This window comes from Crotalus tigris, unplaced genomic scaffold (assembly GCF_016545835.1).
Source record: "Crotalus tigris isolate CLP2741 ecotype Arizona unplaced genomic scaffold, ASM1654583v1 scf7180000017560.2302168, whole genome shotgun sequence".
Taxonomy (NCBI): domain Eukaryota; kingdom Metazoa; phylum Chordata; class Lepidosauria; order Squamata; family Viperidae; genus Crotalus; species Crotalus tigris.
Genome location: NW_024096474.1, coordinates 570,927 through 587,882, shown reverse-complemented (window position 1 = coordinate 587,882; position 16,956 = coordinate 570,927). Strand labels below are relative to the sequence as shown.

General features: G+C 49.7%; 2 protein-coding genes and 1 pseudogene across 2 annotated transcripts; 1 reads left to right on the top strand and 2 right to left on the bottom strand.

Annotated features, from left to right (window-relative positions):
- Nucleotides 1-187: 187 nt before the first annotated feature.
- LOC120310187 lies at nt 188-3,001 on the bottom strand (annotated as a pseudogene).
- Nucleotides 3,002-7,333: 4,332 nt separating this feature from the next.
- LOC120309993 (olfactory receptor 51G2-like) lies at nt 7,334-8,317 on the bottom strand. The gene has a single exon (XM_039347820.1). The coding sequence runs from the start codon at nt 8,315-8,317 to the stop codon at nt 7,334-7,336; it is 984 nt and encodes a 327-aa protein (XP_039203754.1).
- A 6,075-nt stretch (nt 8,318-14,392) lies between these two features.
- On the top strand, nt 14,393-15,501 carry LOC120309970 (putative olfactory receptor 52P1). The gene has a single exon (XM_039347751.1). It carries the CDS (start codon nt 14,393-14,395, stop codon nt 15,350-15,352), a length of 960 nt encoding a protein of 319 aa, XP_039203685.1. The 3' UTR covers nt 15,353-15,501.
- The last annotated feature ends 1,455 nt before the right edge of the window (nt 15,502-16,956 follow it).

Genomic DNA, 16,956 nt, shown 5'->3' with positions numbered 1-16,956 from the left:
GATTTAAATCATAACATTTCTTAAAGCCTTTGCAGACCCCCCTGTGACAATACCACAGCCCCCCAGGGGTCTCGGGCCGCAGGTGGAGAACCACTGGATTACAGTATTCTGGGAAATGGCATGAATAATGAGGTAAGAACCAGGACAGACTTCCAATCTCCGCGAAAGTCCCAACAAGAGTCCAGAATCAAGCACAGAAGCTTTTATTTACTTATTTATTTAAATTTATATGCCGGTCAAGCCTCCCGTCTCTCTTACAAAGAGAGACAACAGTATCTCCCATGGAAAAAAAAACACAACTGAATGAACTTTCTTTTTTTCTTTCCTTTAGAGGTATTTCTGGATTCTGTTTAAGATGGAACTTAAGCTACGTCACTCTCAACCTCAGACGGAGCTGAAATGGATTTAGTCAACAAAAGTGAATTTGCGGGGGGGGGGGAGGGGAGAGAACCCCACAGCCAGAATTCCTCCATGATCTGAAATGAAAGGTTTTTTAAAAATCTTTCCCCTCCTGCAAGTCTGACCTTTTATGGAAGCTCCTCCTGTCTTCCCTGGCTGCACTGTGAACTATGGAACCCCATTTCTTATTGAATTCCAGGCACATCTCCGGGAGGGGAAAAGAACTACAAGCAAAAAATGGCCGTTCGTTAGTGATGACCTCCATGAGCGTCTCACTCTTCTCTGCCCCTCTGGAACCTCTTGAGGATCCCCGTGCGGATCTGTTTGGTCTTCACACTGTGCACAATGGGGTTCATCAAGGGGGGCACTAACAAAAAAGCATTGGCGATGATGATGTAAACGATGAGGGACGCGTGCCTCCCAAATTGGTGGATCATGCTGAGCCCAAGCATGGGGATGGAGAAGCTGAGGACTGCACAAAGGTGGGAGATGCAGGTGCTGAGCACCCGGGAGCGTTCCTCCTTGGAGGCCACTCCCAGGAAGGTCCTGAGGATCAAGACGTAGGAGAGGACCAGCAGGAGTGAATCCACCCCTGTGGAGGAGAGCATAACGATCAAGCCGTAGACGCTGCTGTTTCTCCTATCTGAATGAACCAACTTCAGGAGATCTGGGTGCAAACACATAGAGTAGGAAAGCACATTCTTCCTCCCAAATTCCTGAAGACTCATAAGGATGGGTCCTGACAGGACAAGGCAGATGGACCGGAGGGCACCACCCCAATCTTGATGACCGTCCCGTTGGTCAAGACACTGATGTACCTCAGAGGGTTCTGGATGGCCATCAAGCGATCAAAGGCCATGGCCAACAGAATGCCAGATTCCATAATGGAGCAAGCGTAGATGAAGAACATCTGGACCAAGCAGGCATCAAAGTAGATCTGACGGTGGTTGAACACAGGACACTCAACATGATGGGCAAAGTGGCGAAGGACAAGCCCAGGTCCGAGAGGGCCAGCATGGACAGGAAATAGTACATGGGGGAGTGGAGAGTTGATGACGAAGAGGATGGTGCAGTTCCCTGTGAGGGCCACCAAGTACATGGAGCAGATGGGGAGGGAAATCCAGAAATGGTGTTTCTCTAGGCCAGGAAAGCCTGTCAGGAGGAAAATTGGGGGCCTGGATTCTGAGTGGTTGCTGAACATGGGGATATTTCTGTTAATTCTGGATTATTTTCTTCACTGGGAAAAAAGCCACAAGAAGTTATTCAGATGGCCTCTGCTGATCATTAATGAAGCTTCACACCCATCCAGCGTTCGGGTTTCATAAAATGCTGTGCTACCTCCCAATGCTTTTGATTTCAAGGCCAATAACTCCAATCTAATTGGGGGATTGTCTGGACCTAAATCCAACATGTCTGCAGGTCATCAACAGATTGGGGGTGTTAAAATATATTCTTAGCTGCTCACCTTTCAGTTCTCGCATGTAGAGAATCACTCACACATCTGCACACACAAATGCACAGTATAGAGGTTCGTTTCCTGAACTGGCAAATGACATCCTTCTCACCTCTCCTTTTCCTCTTTTCTATCCTTTCTCTCTCTTTTGCATTCTGTGCTTTCACAAAGCCCATGGATTGCCCAGCTGTTGTTGTTGTTAATTGCGAAGTCGTGTCCGACCCATCACGACCCCATGGACAACGTTCCTCCAGGTCTTCCTGTCCTCTACCATCTTCTGGAGTCCATTTAAATTCACACCTACTGCTTCAGGGACTCCATCCAGCCATCTCATTCTCTGTCGTCCCCTTCTTCTCTTGCCCTCCATCTTTCCCAGCATTAGGCTCTTCTCCAGTGAATCCTTCCTTCTCAGAAAGGATGCCCAGCTGGAGAACCTCAATTCTCACCAGGCATTCCAGCTTAATTATAATTGTTTGAAGAAAGAAACTGACGGCACTGTTGGATGTCCAAGAGGAAAAGGGCCACTTAGTCTGCCCCTTCACCTCCACAGCTGTGGAACCCTCAATCCCAGGAAGTTTTGGCTCCGTCAGGATCTCCCCAAATATCCTTCACCACAAGGAAAACACCGCTCTTCTCCCAGACCTTTAAAATCCTGCACTTCAGTAGGTTTTCCCCAACTCCTCAGCATCTCTTTCCTGCAAGATATGGCCGTGAGAAGAGAGAGTGAAAGGGGATCATCGTGTGTGTGTGTGTGTGTGTGTGTGTGTGTGTGTGTGTGTGTGTGTGTGTGAAGAGGAACCTTTCCTAGGAAAACAGAAAGACCAACAGCGATGGAGGAATGGGAAAGGGTGCCAAAGGAGAAGGGGTCCCTCCCTCCATTCAGCAGAGAAACTTGAAAACGCACGAGGACAGAGCCTCAACGGGAAGGAACAGGTGAAGAGAGGATAGAAACACAACCCAGACTAATTTAGGCTTGGACTGGAAGCCCAGCTGACCCCCCCCCCCAACAGGCAAAGCCACTCACCCAACAGGAAGTGGTTCTGCCTCTCCTCTTTCCTTGCTCTCCTGCAAATGAGGGCAGATGCTTTATGGCTCCAGGTTTGCCTCCCTCTTTCCCCCAGGGCCCTCTGGCTCCTCGCTTGCTCCAGGGTGTTCTTCCTCTTGGTCTCTCCAGATGTCCCCTCCCGATTTCTGTGGGGACAAAGGGGTGAAAGGGCAGGCATCCAGCAGACCAGCTTATGGGGAGCCTCAGCTCTCCCAATTTCTGCTCCGTGGAGGGATGGACCCCACGGAGGGCTGAAGCTCCTCCCACCTCTGCTGTGGGCTGTGGGGTGAATCCTCAGAGCCGCTGAGGTATGGGGCTCAAGGGGTAACTGGCGGTTCGGCCAGAGGGTGTCCAGGGAGCTGGCATCAGGAACTGGGGCTGCTGCCCATCCACACCAGCAGTTTAACATGCTTTGCTCCCGTCTGTCAGGTGGCATCGAGTACACCAGCTCAGCTCTCTCTATCCCGGAAGCGTCTCTAACCTGCCTTGGTCAGGAGGCCAGAGACTGGCCTGGACAGCGTCCCAGCAGGCCAGTTCTGGTGCAGAAGGTGGTGGGTTTCCACGTGTGCATGAAAGATCTTTGCTTTGCTTGTTCTGCCAATGTGGGTTGGGGTTGCAGGAGGACGTGTGGACACCTGGCAAGAATCAGAAAGCTGTCCCAAAGTCTCCTCTTTCTCCAGACCTCTAGAGAACTCCTGGTCTGCTGCTTCTCTGGGAATGACAAAGCCCTTGAGAAGTTGGCAGACCAAGACCTGCCCATGGACAGAAAGGGAAGAGCGCCCCCACCTGTCTGGTCCGTGGCTTTTCCTAGCCGGGCTTGAACTGATTTTAACAGAATAACAGGGTTAGGAGGGACCTTGGAGGACCTCTAGTCCAGCCCCTTACTCAAGCAGGAAATGGTACACCATTTCAGACAAATGGCTGTCCAATCTCTTCTTAGAAACCTCCAGTGTTGGAGCACCCACAACCTCTTAATTGTTCTGTCAGGAAATTCCTCCTTAGTTCTAGGTCAGGGGTAGGCAGCCTTGGCTCTTTTATGACTCGTGGGCTTCAACTCCCAGAATTCCTGAGCCAGCCATGCTGAGGTGAAAGGGAGAGGTTTCCAAGCTGAGCCAGGCTGGCTCAGGAATTCTGGGAGTTGAAGTCCACGAGTCATAAAAGAGCCAAGGTTGCCTACCCCTGTTCTAGATTGTCTCTCTTCTTATCTGAAGTGCCACCCATGAGGTCCATGGCAAGATTTCTGTCAGGAAGAGATGGGGCTGAGGCCCAGTGGGGGGCTGTGTTGTGAGGAGGGGTCCGTCAAGGTTGGTGAGCGAGGCATCCCAAACCGCAAGTCAGGAGATGGGTAGATATGCCCATTTCTTGTGCTTCTAAGTGCAGGTCCACATGTTCCCCGACTTTGGCTTTGAAATACCTATCCAGCCATCCTTGAAGGACATCTCTGCACAACACTGCCTTCCACTGGACCTCAGCCCAGAACCAAGGTCAGCCACTTTGGGGGTTTTGACCCTTCTCTTCCTTCCATTCACTGGGCTTGAAATCCGTCCACACAACGGTTGCCAGGACGGCGAAGGGTTTGAGAACCAAGTCCCCCCAGGAACTGTTAAAGGATCTCGGTATGGTTAGCCTACAGGAGGAGACTTAAATAGAAATCTTCAAATTTGTGAAAGATTCTGATACGGAAGAAGTCTTTTTATTCTCTGTCGCTCCAAAGGAAAATCCAGAACCCAGGGGTTAGAGCTATAAGGAAGGAAGATCAGGCTAGATACCAGGGGAAACCTCTTGACTGTATGAACTGTTAACCAGTGGAACTGGCAGCTACTTGAAGTGGCACCTTCTCCTTCCTGGATGTCTTTCCACAGAGGCCAGGAAACAGCCATCTGTCAGAGGTGCTCCAGGGGATCTTTCACTCAGCAGACTGTTGGAGCAGATGACCTCTAGTATCCCTTTTGGCTGCAGGATACTATGTTGGCAAAACAGAGTGAAGGAAATACAGGAGCCATCTTTTTAATTTAATTTTAATCTCTGGACAGATTAACAACTCATCCAGCTCTCTACCCCTCAACCTCTTAAAACAGCTTTGAGAACAGCAATAGTACGTAGACTTATATACCGCTTTACAGCCTTCTCTAAGCGGTCTGCAGAATCAGCCTGTTGCCCCCCAACAATCTGGGTCCTCATTTTACTGACTTTGGAAAGACGGAAGGCTGAGTCAACCTTGAGCTGGTGAGGATCGAACTCCTGGCTGTGGGCAGAGTTAGCCTGCAATGCTGCATTTTAACCATCGCAGCTCCTGAGAACCGTGTCATCCTCTTCAAACCTCCCAATATGAGTGGCTCAGGATGGGGGGGGGGAGCAACAGTCTCTTCCCTCTCTTAAACATCCAGTAGAAGAGAAATCCCTCCACTCCTTTCCATAGCAAACACCCCCCCCCCTCATTTCAGGCAGAGGCATGTAGGAATAGCCCTTCCCTTCCCTGGGTGGGCAAGTCAGCTGCAAGAGGTTGATGGCCAAAAGCCAGGAGGACCCCAGCCTCATCTCTTGAGTCCCTGCTGGCTCCAAGCATCCCCCCGGATGAGATGGAGGAGGGGACCCTTGGCCAGGCCATGCAGAGGACCAGGATCAGCCTGCAGTCCAGCACAGAGGTAGGAGAACTAGGGCATCACCCGTGGGGATTGACCGATGGATTGATGTTATGCCTCCAAATTGATGTCGTCTCTTAATGATCACATAGATGGATTTTTTTCCCATGATGACATCAGGTCTTTTAACAATCCACTCCTTGTCCTGCCTTCAGGTGCTTTGGAGAATAACTTGACCCCCCTCTTCTTTGGGGTAGCCCCTCAAATTCTGGAAGGCTGCTCTCATGTCACCCCTAGTCTTTAGTTCAAATTCAACATTAAAGTGAATCAAAAGAAACCCTTCAGGGCACCAATCAGCCCCATGTGCTCCTCTGGGCTCCCCATATGAGGCTGCAGAGCTGTGCTTTAACCCCTTTCCATATTCCATATTGGAATTCAACATTCTGGAAGCACAAGCATAGAACACAATCAAACTAGAGTCTTGGACTTTAAGAGAGCTAATTTCAATAAACTTAGAGAGAGCTTGGGAAGGATTCCATGGATGAGAATCCTCCAGGGGAAAACAACTCAAGAAGCTTGGGAAATTTTGAAAAGTGAGATAATAAAAGCCCAGTCTAGCACAATATCAATGAAGAAGAAAAATAACAGCTCTCAAAAGAAACCAGCATGGCTGCATAAAAAAAACAACTCTCTGATAAATTGAAAGATAAAAAGGACAAGTATAAAAAGTGGAAAGAGGAACATATAACTATAAGGCAGAATATCAGCAAATAGCCCGAGCCTGCAAAGATGAAGTGAGGAAAGCCAAGGCTCAAAATGGACTAAGAAAAAAGGAAAACCTTTCAGGGCCATTCAGAGAACTTAATGTTCCAACACACAGTCCAGCATCAAGCACAAAAGCACACCAAGGAAACCTCCATTATTAACACCAGCAAACAAAACTGAATGATTAAGAGATTTTGCTAGATTCTGCTTCCTCTAGAATCTGGGAGAACTTTGCCGCTCCATCCTCTCAACCTCAGAGGAGGCCTAAAAGAGATTCATTCTATTGGGTTGAAAGTAAATTTCAAAGAGAAACTGCTGTAAAGTTGTGTCCAATTAAACAGTGGAATGACTTGCCTTCAAAAATTGTGGGTGTCCCATCGCTGGAGACTTTTAAGAGGAGACTGGACAGCCATTTGTCTGGAATGGTATGGGGGTTGGATTAGAAGACCTCCAAGATCCTTCCAACTTTGTTATTCTATGTACCAAAGAGGATAATTCTGGAATGACCGGTCTTGATTCCATTAACAAGCTTTCTCCTACTTCCTTAATGTCTTAGTATGTCTAGTTTAATGAAGAGAAGGACGAGGGAGGACAGGATAGCAGCATCTCTCAGGGGCTGCCCCAAAGAAAAGGGAGTCAAGCTCTTCTCCAAAGCTCCTGAAGGCAGGACAAGAAGCAACAGATGGAAACTCAATCAAGGAGAGAAGCAACCTGGAACTAAGGAGAAACTTCCTGACAGTTAGAACAATTAATCATTGGAACCACCTGCCTCCAGAAGCGGTGAATGCTCCAACACTGGAAGTTCTTAAGAAGAGACTGGACAGCCATTTGTCTGAAATGGTATAGGGTTTCCTGCCTGAGCAGGGGCTTGGACTAGATGATCTCCAAGGTCCCTTCCAACTTTATTATTTATTATTATTATTATAAGTTGGAGTAAGTTGTAACGCCATATGTACAAGTGCCCTCTCTTGATAGGCTATCTATTGTCATCACAGCTCCATCCTTTGCTAGCCCCTCGCACTGCCTTTTCTGACTGAGTTCATAACACATCTGGAGAACATCTGCTGCAGGAGGAAAAGGGAAACTACCTCATCTCCCCCTGCAGTTGTGATGTTCTCCTTGAGGTTCCCAGTGTTTTCTCTCTTTCAGAAATCTATTCAAGATCCGAGTGCGGAGCTGTTTTGTTTTGATGCTGTACACAATGGGGTTCATCAGAGGAGGCAACAACAGGTAAACGTTGGCAATGGCAATGTAAACGATGGGAGAAGCATGCTTCCCATATCGGTGGATCATGGTGAGACCCAGCATGAGAATGTAGAAACCCAGGACAGCACAGAAGTGGGAAAAGCAAGTGCTCAAGGTTTTGAGGCATTCCTCCTTGGAAAAAGTTCCCAGGACGGTCCTGAGGATCAAGAAGTAGGAGAAGACCAGCAGGAGTGAATCCACCCCTGTGGAGGAGAGTATAACAGTCAAGCCGTAGACGCTGCTGATCCTTCGGTCTGAGAGCACCACCTTCAGAATGTCCTGGTGCAAACAGAAGGAATAGGAGAGGACATTGATCCTTCTGTACTCCAGACGCTTCAGGAGGAAGGAGGCTGGGAAGACAAGGAAGGCAGCTCGAAGGGCTACCCCCGCCCCAATCTTGATGACCGCCTCATAGGTCAAGACACTGGTGTATCTCAGAGGGTTCCGAATGGCCACCAAGCGATCGAAGGCCATAGAGAGTAGAATACCCGACTCAAGAATGGAGAAAGTGTGGATGAAATACATCTGGACCAAGCAGGCATCAAAGTGGATCTCAGGGTGGTTGAACCACAGGACACTCAGCATGGTGGGCAAAGTGGCCAAGGACAAGCCCAAGTCCGAAAGGGCCAGCATGGACAGGAAATAGTACATGGGGGAGTGGAGAGTTGGGTCTGTCCTGATGACGAAGAGGATGGTGCAGTTCCCTGTGAGGGCCACCAAGTACATGGAGCAGATGGGGAGGGAAATCCAGAAATGGTGTTTCTCTAGGCCAGGAAAGCCTGCCAGGAGGAAAATTGGGGGCCTGGATTCTGAGTGGTTGCTGAACATGGGGATATTTATGGTTTATTTTCTTCCCTGGAAAGGAAGAACACAAGAACTCATTCAGAGGAGCCTCAACATATCGTCAACTGCACATCCAACCAGTTTTAATCTTCATAACTGCTGGACCTCTGGAAGTTGGGGTCCTGCTTCCAGGTGTGCTGGATTCACCATAAATTGTGCCCATTTGGGGTGGTGAGTTCTGGGCACAGCTCCAATGTGTTTGCAGGTCATTAACAGGTTGGAGAGGCTGCCATATGTTCTTCTCTACTTATACACATTCATGGACACACAGAGAGAGAGAGAGAGAGAGAGATAAAGAGAGAGAGAAATATAAATGGCAGATGTTTGCTTGCAAGCTCCTTTCCGAAGCCCCCATTACCCCTCCAGGCTTCACTGCTCTTTCTCTTACTCCATTCATAAGCCCCTCTCTTACCTTCCTGGAGACCTTCAGCTCAAGCCCAGATGCACCAGTTCAGCTCATATTCTGTAAAAAAAAGAAGTAGCAGCAGAAAGCCCCTGCCCCCCCCCCCCAAGAATCAGGGTCCTTCGTCTCTGCTGCTTCCCCAATGGAGGAAGACCTACGGCTGCTGCTGCATTATGTCCTTTTAGGACCGGTTCCCCAGCTTATTCTAATTCTGCTGCTGCTCTATTTTTTATTATTTTATGGGCAGGGACGGTGGTGGCCGGTGCTGTTGGTAGTTCTCATAGTCCAGGAGAAGAAAGAAATGTGATGCGCCATGCCACGAGGCCAAGCCTTCCTGGCTGTCCACAGTATTTATGGCTGACACTTCCTTCTCTCCTTCCCCAGGGAAAGCTGCCTCCGCTGCTGCTCCTCGGTGGGGCTCCTGGCTCTCAGCGGCCCTGGGCTGCCCCAGAGGTTTCTCCCACATCAGATTGCTTGGGTGGAAGAGAGGGGATCCAGCTGGGATTCAGATGGATCCCTGCTCTTGAGAGCGCCTGCAGTTGACCTCACACGGGATTCCTTCTTGGGCCCTGCTCCATTTCTTTCTCTTTTTTAATAAATATTTTAATAGATTTTATAGGGTAGGAAAAGGATAGGGTAAACAGGGATATGGGAAAGGGTAGGAATACGGAATTAAAGATAGGGTAGGGTTGGAATTAGGAGAAGCTACAATAATGGGGTTACCCCCAACAATAATCTCATGCTTTAACAAGCAAACTACCGTCTGGATATACATATTGAATAAACATGGTTTATATAATACTAAACAATGATAATGAATAGAGTTAACTATAATCATCTAATTAAGAATTGATAAGTAGATACAATTCCTTTAAGTAAATAACCATAATTAATAAAATATAAACGAAGTCTAACTGTCTCCACTAGTATTTAAAGTCACAATAGTAACGCTATTATTAACCTAGAGGATAGAGCTTAGTGAAACCCCTGCTCCATTTCTGACCTGCCCCTGTAAGCCCCCCTCCCTTCAACCCCTTTCTCCATCCCATATTAATGTAGCCACTCCTGCATCTTATGAAGTTCACCAAAGCTTTGAACATACCTCAAATCAGAAAGGTGCCACAGGGGCTCCTTCGGTGGTCTTGGGAAGGGTGGCAAGTGGGCAGGGCCAAGCAGGGGGAGGGGCACTCTGAGATGCCCAGTGTTGATGGGCCGCCTCCTCCTCCTCCTCCTCCTCCTCCTCCTCCTCCTCCTCCTCCTCCTCCTCCTCCTCCTCCCACGAGCACTTTTGAACCAGCCGGGCCAATGAACCCACACACACACTTCTGAATAGTCAAGGCTTGCATGTGCAACAGGGCCAGGGACCTTGCTCTCTCGTCTTGATTCCCCACCACAGATCCCTTGCGATAGATCTGTGCTTCAGTAGGGTGCACCCACAGAGGGGTCCCAGTTTCAAGATCACGGGAAGTGGTGGGACTGCTTGACCCTGCCTTGGCGAGGCCATACTTGGAATATTGCATCCTAACGCTGGTCACTTTGGTACAAAAAGCATGTTGAAAGCCTGGAAGGAGCGCAGAGAAGAGCAACGAAGAGCATCCCTCGGACGCTCAGATTGGCAGAGTGCCAGCTGGAGTTAATATGGCACCTCTTGAAGTCATCATTATTTTATTATTTAGAGCAGGGGTCCTCAACCTTGTCCACTTTAAGACTTGTGGACTTCAACTCCCAGAATTCTGGAAGTTGAAGTCCACAAGTCTTAAAGTGGACAAGGTTGGAGACCCCTGATTTAGAGAGTCTCTAGAATTCATAACTTAAACTACAATTGAGCCCAACATTTATGTTGCCAAGCGAGACAGTTGCTAAGTGGGTTTTGTCCCACTTTGTGACCTTTCCTGACCTGGTCGTTAAATGAATCGCTGCAGTTATTCGGTTAGTAACATGGCTGTAAAATGAATCCAGATTCCCCCCCCCTTGACTGTGCTTGTCAGAAGTTTGCAAAAGGGGATCACATGACTCCCCCGGGACCCTGTGACCGCCGTAAATAGGATTCAGTTGCCGAGAGTCTGAATTTTGCTGGCGGGATCACGGAGATGCTGCAACGGTCGTTAAGTGTGAAAAACAGTCATAAGTCACTCTGAACAGTCACTAAATGGACTGTTGTAAGTCGAGACTACCTATGTAATCAAGTCTTGCCATTGCAGAAATGTTTTCTGAGTCTCCTTATTTGACTTTGTCCAGAATAACAGGAGGGCTGAAGACGTCGGAAGGGGCCTTGGAAGCCGCCTGGCTCCCTCTCAGCACCTTCTGGATGGGGGGGCCAGTGGCTCTTTAGGGGGCTCCCCCACCCCTTTCAAGGGACCCCTTAAGGCTGTTTTCTCGTACTGCTTTTACAGCATTAGGCATCTTACATTTGGTAAACCACTTCAATTTGCTTTAAGGGGTATAAAGCGTGCTAACTCCTGGTTGGGTCTTCAGAGATGGGGATGAAGCAGCCAAGAAGGGGTTCAGCCAGAGAAGCCCCCAGTGGGGACAACAGGCCCATGCCAGAGAAGGGTGGGGGCCAAGCAGCCGTGCCCCCCCCCTGGTCTTGCCAGCCCAGCGGCCCAAGAGGCTTCCTTGGGGAGCTGGCCCCATGGCAGAGCTCTTGGCCAGAGGGACCGTCCCCACCTGCCTCTTGGGCTCTGCGCAGGAGAGATTTATTTTCTGCTCTTCTAAGCAAGGTAGAAGAGGAAATAAAAGGAGGGAGAGCACAACTCCTAGAAAGAGACTTTGGTGGCAGCAGGAAGTGCCAGCATCTCTCGAAGCCTTTGGCCAAATGCTGCTCCAGGTGGCCCCGGAAGAGCTGCCAAGCTGTGAAGCTGCGGTTCCCCTGGCAAGGACAGCGTGGTGGCCGGCTCGCTTGCTCTGAGACGCCTCTGAGCCGGACGGAGAGACTTGTGACCAATCTCTGAAGTTGGCCATCAAGCTGTCTCCCTTGCCTGCCCAGCCGTCCTTCTCCTTTCTAAAGACATCCAAGCGAAAGGACTGCCACAAAAGACCAGGTCTGTTCCACCCGGTTCTGTGCAAAGCCCTGGGAGATGTGAAGCTGTGGCAATGCAGAAGATCGTACATTGCTAGAGAAACAGCAGAAGATCGTACATAGCTAGAGAAACACAGAACAAACCAGGTAAGGAATGGTCAGAGGGCGCTTAGTGTCCGTGAGTGAATTCAGGGCTCCTGGGTCAGGGGGCTCACACCCCAAAGTGTTCGAGAACTGGCAGGGCCATCGACTGAAAGCTTTGAGAGACCCCGGAGTACAGGGCAAAGAAAATAAACATGAACGGTGCAATTGGCAAAACCAGCACGATTTGTTTTTAAAAGGTCGTGCCAGACAAATTTTACAGCTTCTTTTTTTTGACAGTGGGATTAAATTAGTGGACCAAGGCAATGCTGTGGCTGGGATGTACGTGGACTTCATGAGGCATGTGATCAAGTAGACCACAGCCTTGTTGAACTGGAACAAGGTGGGCAGGCGGTCTCTTTGCCAGATGGAATCGCGGAATAATAATACAACAGAATAACTGAGTTAGAAGAGAGCTTGGGGGTCTTCTGGTCCAAACCCCTGCTCAAGCAGGAGACCCTGTACCCTTTCAGGCAAATGGTTGCCTAATCTCTTCTTTAAAACCCCCAGTGTTGGAGCACCCACAACGTCTGGTGGCAAGCCATTCCACCGATTAATTGTTCAGGAAATTTCTCCTTAGTTCTAGGTTGCTTCTCTGCTTGATTAGTTTCCATCCATTGCTTCTTTCCTGCCTTCAGGTGCTTTGGAAAATAACTTGACTCCCTCTTCTTTGTGTCAATTCCTGATATGTTGGAAGGCTGCTATCATGTCACCCCTAATCCTTCTTTTCACTAGACTAGATACACCCAATTCCTGCAACAGGTCTTCGTATGTTTTAGCCTCCACCCCCCCCCCCCAATCTTCCTGGTTGCTCTTCTCTGCACTCTTTCCAGCATCTCAACACCTTTTTTATATTGTGGTGACCAGAACTGGACACAGCATTCCAAGTGTGGACTTACTAAGGGTTTGTAAAGTGGTACTAGAGCTTCACATGATCTTAATTCTCCCCCTCTGTTCATGCAGTGTGTTGGCCTTTTTGGCAGCTGCTGCCCACTGCGGGCTCATATTTAAGTGATTGTCTGCTAGGACTCCAAGATCTTCCTCACAATTACTACTGTCGAGCCAGGTACCCCCTATTCTATTCTATACTTGTACATTTGGCTTTTCTTTCCTAAATGCTCCTAAATCTTCCAAAGGAGGCTGGCGTTTTCCTTTCACCTCCTGCGGGGCCATGTTTAATCTACCCAGACTAGACCAACTCCACAACGGATGGAAACTAATCCAGGAGAGATGTCTGAAATGGTGTAGGGTTTCCTGCCTGAGCAGGGGGTTGGACTAGATGACCTCTAAGGTCCCTTCCAACTTTATTATTATTATTATTATTATAAGGACCACTGGTAAGCCAGGCACCACCCATCCTGCACTGGGTTTTTCCAAGTGCAGCCAGTTACATTCCTGATCACTGAACAGCATCTCGTTGTTATGTTCAAGTCCATCAAAATCTTTGTGAACCTTGAGCCTGCCTCTTGGGGTACTAGCAATCCCCCCTTAAAAAACCGTGTGTCTTCTGTACACCTCCCTTCTGTTCCCCCCTCAGAGAAAATGATGAAGGGCCGGGGGCCCAAAACTGAGGCACCCACTGCAGCGCTCCCTCCCTCTGGACAGTAAGGACCCCGCATGGGCTGTGGGCGTCCAGCCAACCGGGATCTCACCTGGCAGGGGAGAGCTGTTTCCTCGTGCTGGAAAACCTTGCTAAGAGGAAAGGAAGGAAGGGAGACGTTAGAGCTTCACTAGCCAGGGGCAGCTTATCTGCCCACAGACGAGACTGGAAGGTTATCAGAAAGCATAGGATGAGCCTCTGGAGCCCCCCTGCCAGTCTTTCCCCAACTTGGGCACTTGGGAAAGAAAGACCCTCAAGTCTATTGCTGAAGTGAAAGGTTCGCTTTTATTAAGTTTAAGTGGTTACAGCAGAAGCAAAGTTGGATCTGAATATTCCTTGCAAAACCAGCGTTTTTCCCACTTCCCTGGGCTCCCCCCCCCCTTGACCGGTCCCCCAGTGCTCCAGATGGGAACGACTTTGAGCCTTGGTGCCTCTTTGGTGGAGTTTCGCATTCCGATCTCATGGTCCGTCCTTGATTGGCTGGTTTGTTCCACATTGACACCTCTGGTTCCTGTCACCCTGTCATTCCCTCCCTCCCTTCCCATCCTCTTCCCCACCCCTCCTGCATTTTGCGGCAGGGTGCCAGCGAGGCGAGACCTGCTGGAGACGGCAGGCCTGACCCTCCCTTGTTTCAGGAGAAGGGGGCAACAATGGGAAGAGCCCTTGGCATTTTGGACCCTGAAGTGGGAGGGGTGGCAAAGCCAGCCCAGGCAGGCATTGTCAGGGCACAAGAACCGAACCATGAACGAGGGAGGCAGATTTGAGCCACGGGGGACCCAAGCGGCTCCTCGGGGAGCCCAGAACTTGGTGACCATCGGAGCTTTCTTGTCTTTTCCCTCCCCGCCTTTCTTCAGCCCAGAGGCAGCTTGGAGCACACAGGGTGAGACGCCTGCCCTGATGACCACAGTCAATGGAACGGGAGACCTGGGCCAGGCCTCCTTCACACTGGTGGGCATTCCTGGCCTGGAAGCTTTTTACTTCTGGATCGGTGTCCCGCTTTGCCTCGTCTACGTGGTGACTTTGGTGGGGAACATCACCGTCGTCTTGGTCGTCAGGATGGAGCCTGAGCTCCACAAGCCCATGTACCTCTTCTTCTGCATGTTGGCCATGAATGACCTGCTCCTCAGCACCACCGTTCTGCCCAAGATGCTGGGCATCCTGTGGGCGGGCTCCAGGGAAATTGGCTTCAGCACCTGCCTGCTCCAGATGTACTTCGTGCACACCCTCTCCATAGTGGACTCTGCCATCTTGCTGGCCATGGCCTTGGACCGCTACGTGGCCATCTGCCACCCACTGCACTACGCAACCATCCTCAGCAATGCGGTGGTTGCCAAGATGGGACTGGCAGCTGCTGGCCGAGGGGTCATATTGTGCGTTCCTGGCCCTGTACTTCTCAAGAGGTTGCCTTATTGTTTCCATAAGGTCATCCAACATGCCTACTGTGAGCACATGGCTATGGTCAAGCTGGTCACCTGTGCCGATACATTTATCAACCGGACCTATGGCATTTCTTTGGCACTCTTTGTGGTGGGGCTGGACCTGGGGTTCATTGCCACATCCTATGCTATGATCCTGCATGCCGTCTTCCAGTTGTCATCACGAGATGCCCAGGCCAAAGCGCTGGGCACCTGTGCTTCCCACACCTGCATCATCTTGATGTTTTATGTGCCTGCCCTCTTCACCTTCCTCACCCACCGGATTGGCAAAAACGTGCCTGCTTATATCCACATCCTACTGGCCAGCCTGTACATCCTGCTGCCCCCCATGCTGAACCCACTGGTGTACGGGATGAAGACTCATCAGATCCGCCGGCGGGTGCTCAGCCTTTTCCACTGGGGGAGAAAGGCAAATTTGTAGCCCAGAATCTTCAGAAAAGAAGAGAAGGAGTGAAAGCTGGACCTGACAGCAGACATGGGCCATCAACAGAGCTGTAGGTCCCGTAGCAGCTCCGTGTCGGATCCAATGGATTATCTGGACCGGTTCCAGTCTGGCTTTGGGCCAGGTGGAGATTGCATTCATCACACTTGCTGATGACCTTTGACAGAGCCAGGACTGGGTGACGCCCCACTCTTGTGTTCCTTGATCTTTCAGCGGCTTTCAATAGGTCAACTGCAGTGTCCTTCTGGACCGGCTGTGGTTATTAGGATTGGGAGCCCCGTTGGTTCTTCTCCTTCCTCAGCAGTCAGACCTGCGGTCAGTGTGGATTGGAGGAGGAGGGGGGAGGAGGAGGAGGAGGAAGTCTTTGGTGCTATCTGAGCTTGGTTGTTTTGTTGCAGACATTTCATGACCCAACTTTATAACATCAGTGCCAGAATGGAGTGAGCTTTGCACAATCCTCACTCCCTTCTAGCACTGATGCAGTTTGCTAGTTGGGTCATGAAATGTCTGCAAGGAAACCACCCAGCTCAGAGAGCACCAAGGACCCCACAGTCCTCCTCCTCTTCCTCTCCTCTCCTCCTCCTCCTCCCCTCCCCACAAACTCCCTTCCCTTCTAACACTGATGATGTTCCCTAGTTGGGTCATGAAACGTCTGCAAGGAAACCATTCAGCTCAGAGAGCACCAAGGACCCACAGTCTTCCTCCTCCTCCTCCTCCTCCTCCCCTCCCCTCCCCTCCCCACAAACTCCCTTCCCTTCTAGCACTGATGATGTTCCCTAGTTGGGTCATGAAATGTCTGCAAAGAAACCACCCAGCTCAGAGAGCACCAAGGACCCCACAGTCCTCCTCCTCCTCCTCTTCAAACCTCATCCCCTTCTAGCACTGATGCTGTTCCCTAGTTGGGTCATGAAATGTCTGCAAGGAAACCACCCAGCTCAGAAAGCACCAGGGACCCCTCATTTCAACCCTGAGTTACAAATATTCTCTCCTACTGGCAGGTGGATCTCAAGAAGATGCCTGTCACGCTGCTCGGGAGAAAACCACCCTAGGACCCTCCCAAGGCAGCCTTCTGGTCAGCCACAGGAAGCAGGGCCTCTTCCCAAAGTTTCCTTCAGTGGAAAAATTAGGGAAGTTTGTGTCTGCTTAGTTTGGGTTGAGCTGTGTTGTAGGCACAGCAGAGCAAGCTGGTCCGGGCTCTGCACAGCAGAGTAGAGATAAGAAAGTAGCACATGTTTATCTAAAATGTCATTTGCCTGCTTATCTTCATGGCTGACACCTGCCTTGTAACCCATGGCCTGCTGGGATTCTGCATCTTTCTATGAGAATGGCTCCCAAAGACCAGATACTTTCAAAGACACATAGTTAGGAATGCAGTGCTACAGACTTGGGAAAAAATAAAACAAAAACATTATATAAGAATTCCAATGTGGTTATCCCCAACAGAAGCTCTGAAATACCCAAACCTATTGGATATAAATAAGATAATTAGATACAAGGAATTAGTAAATGAACAGGGAAATTTGAAAACAAAACAAGACATTGGCAGAGAGATTGATTGGTGGACATTTAAACAAATTCAATCT

Excerpts from the sequence above, each read along its gene's own strand:
- LOC120309993 (XM_039347820.1), bottom strand. The coding sequence starts at position 8,317 with ATGTTCAGCAACCACTCAGAATCCAGGCCCCCAATTTTCCTCCTGGCA.
- LOC120309970 (XM_039347751.1), top strand. The coding sequence starts at position 14,393 with ATGACCACAGTCAATGGAACGGGAGACCTGGGCCAGGCCTCCTTCACA.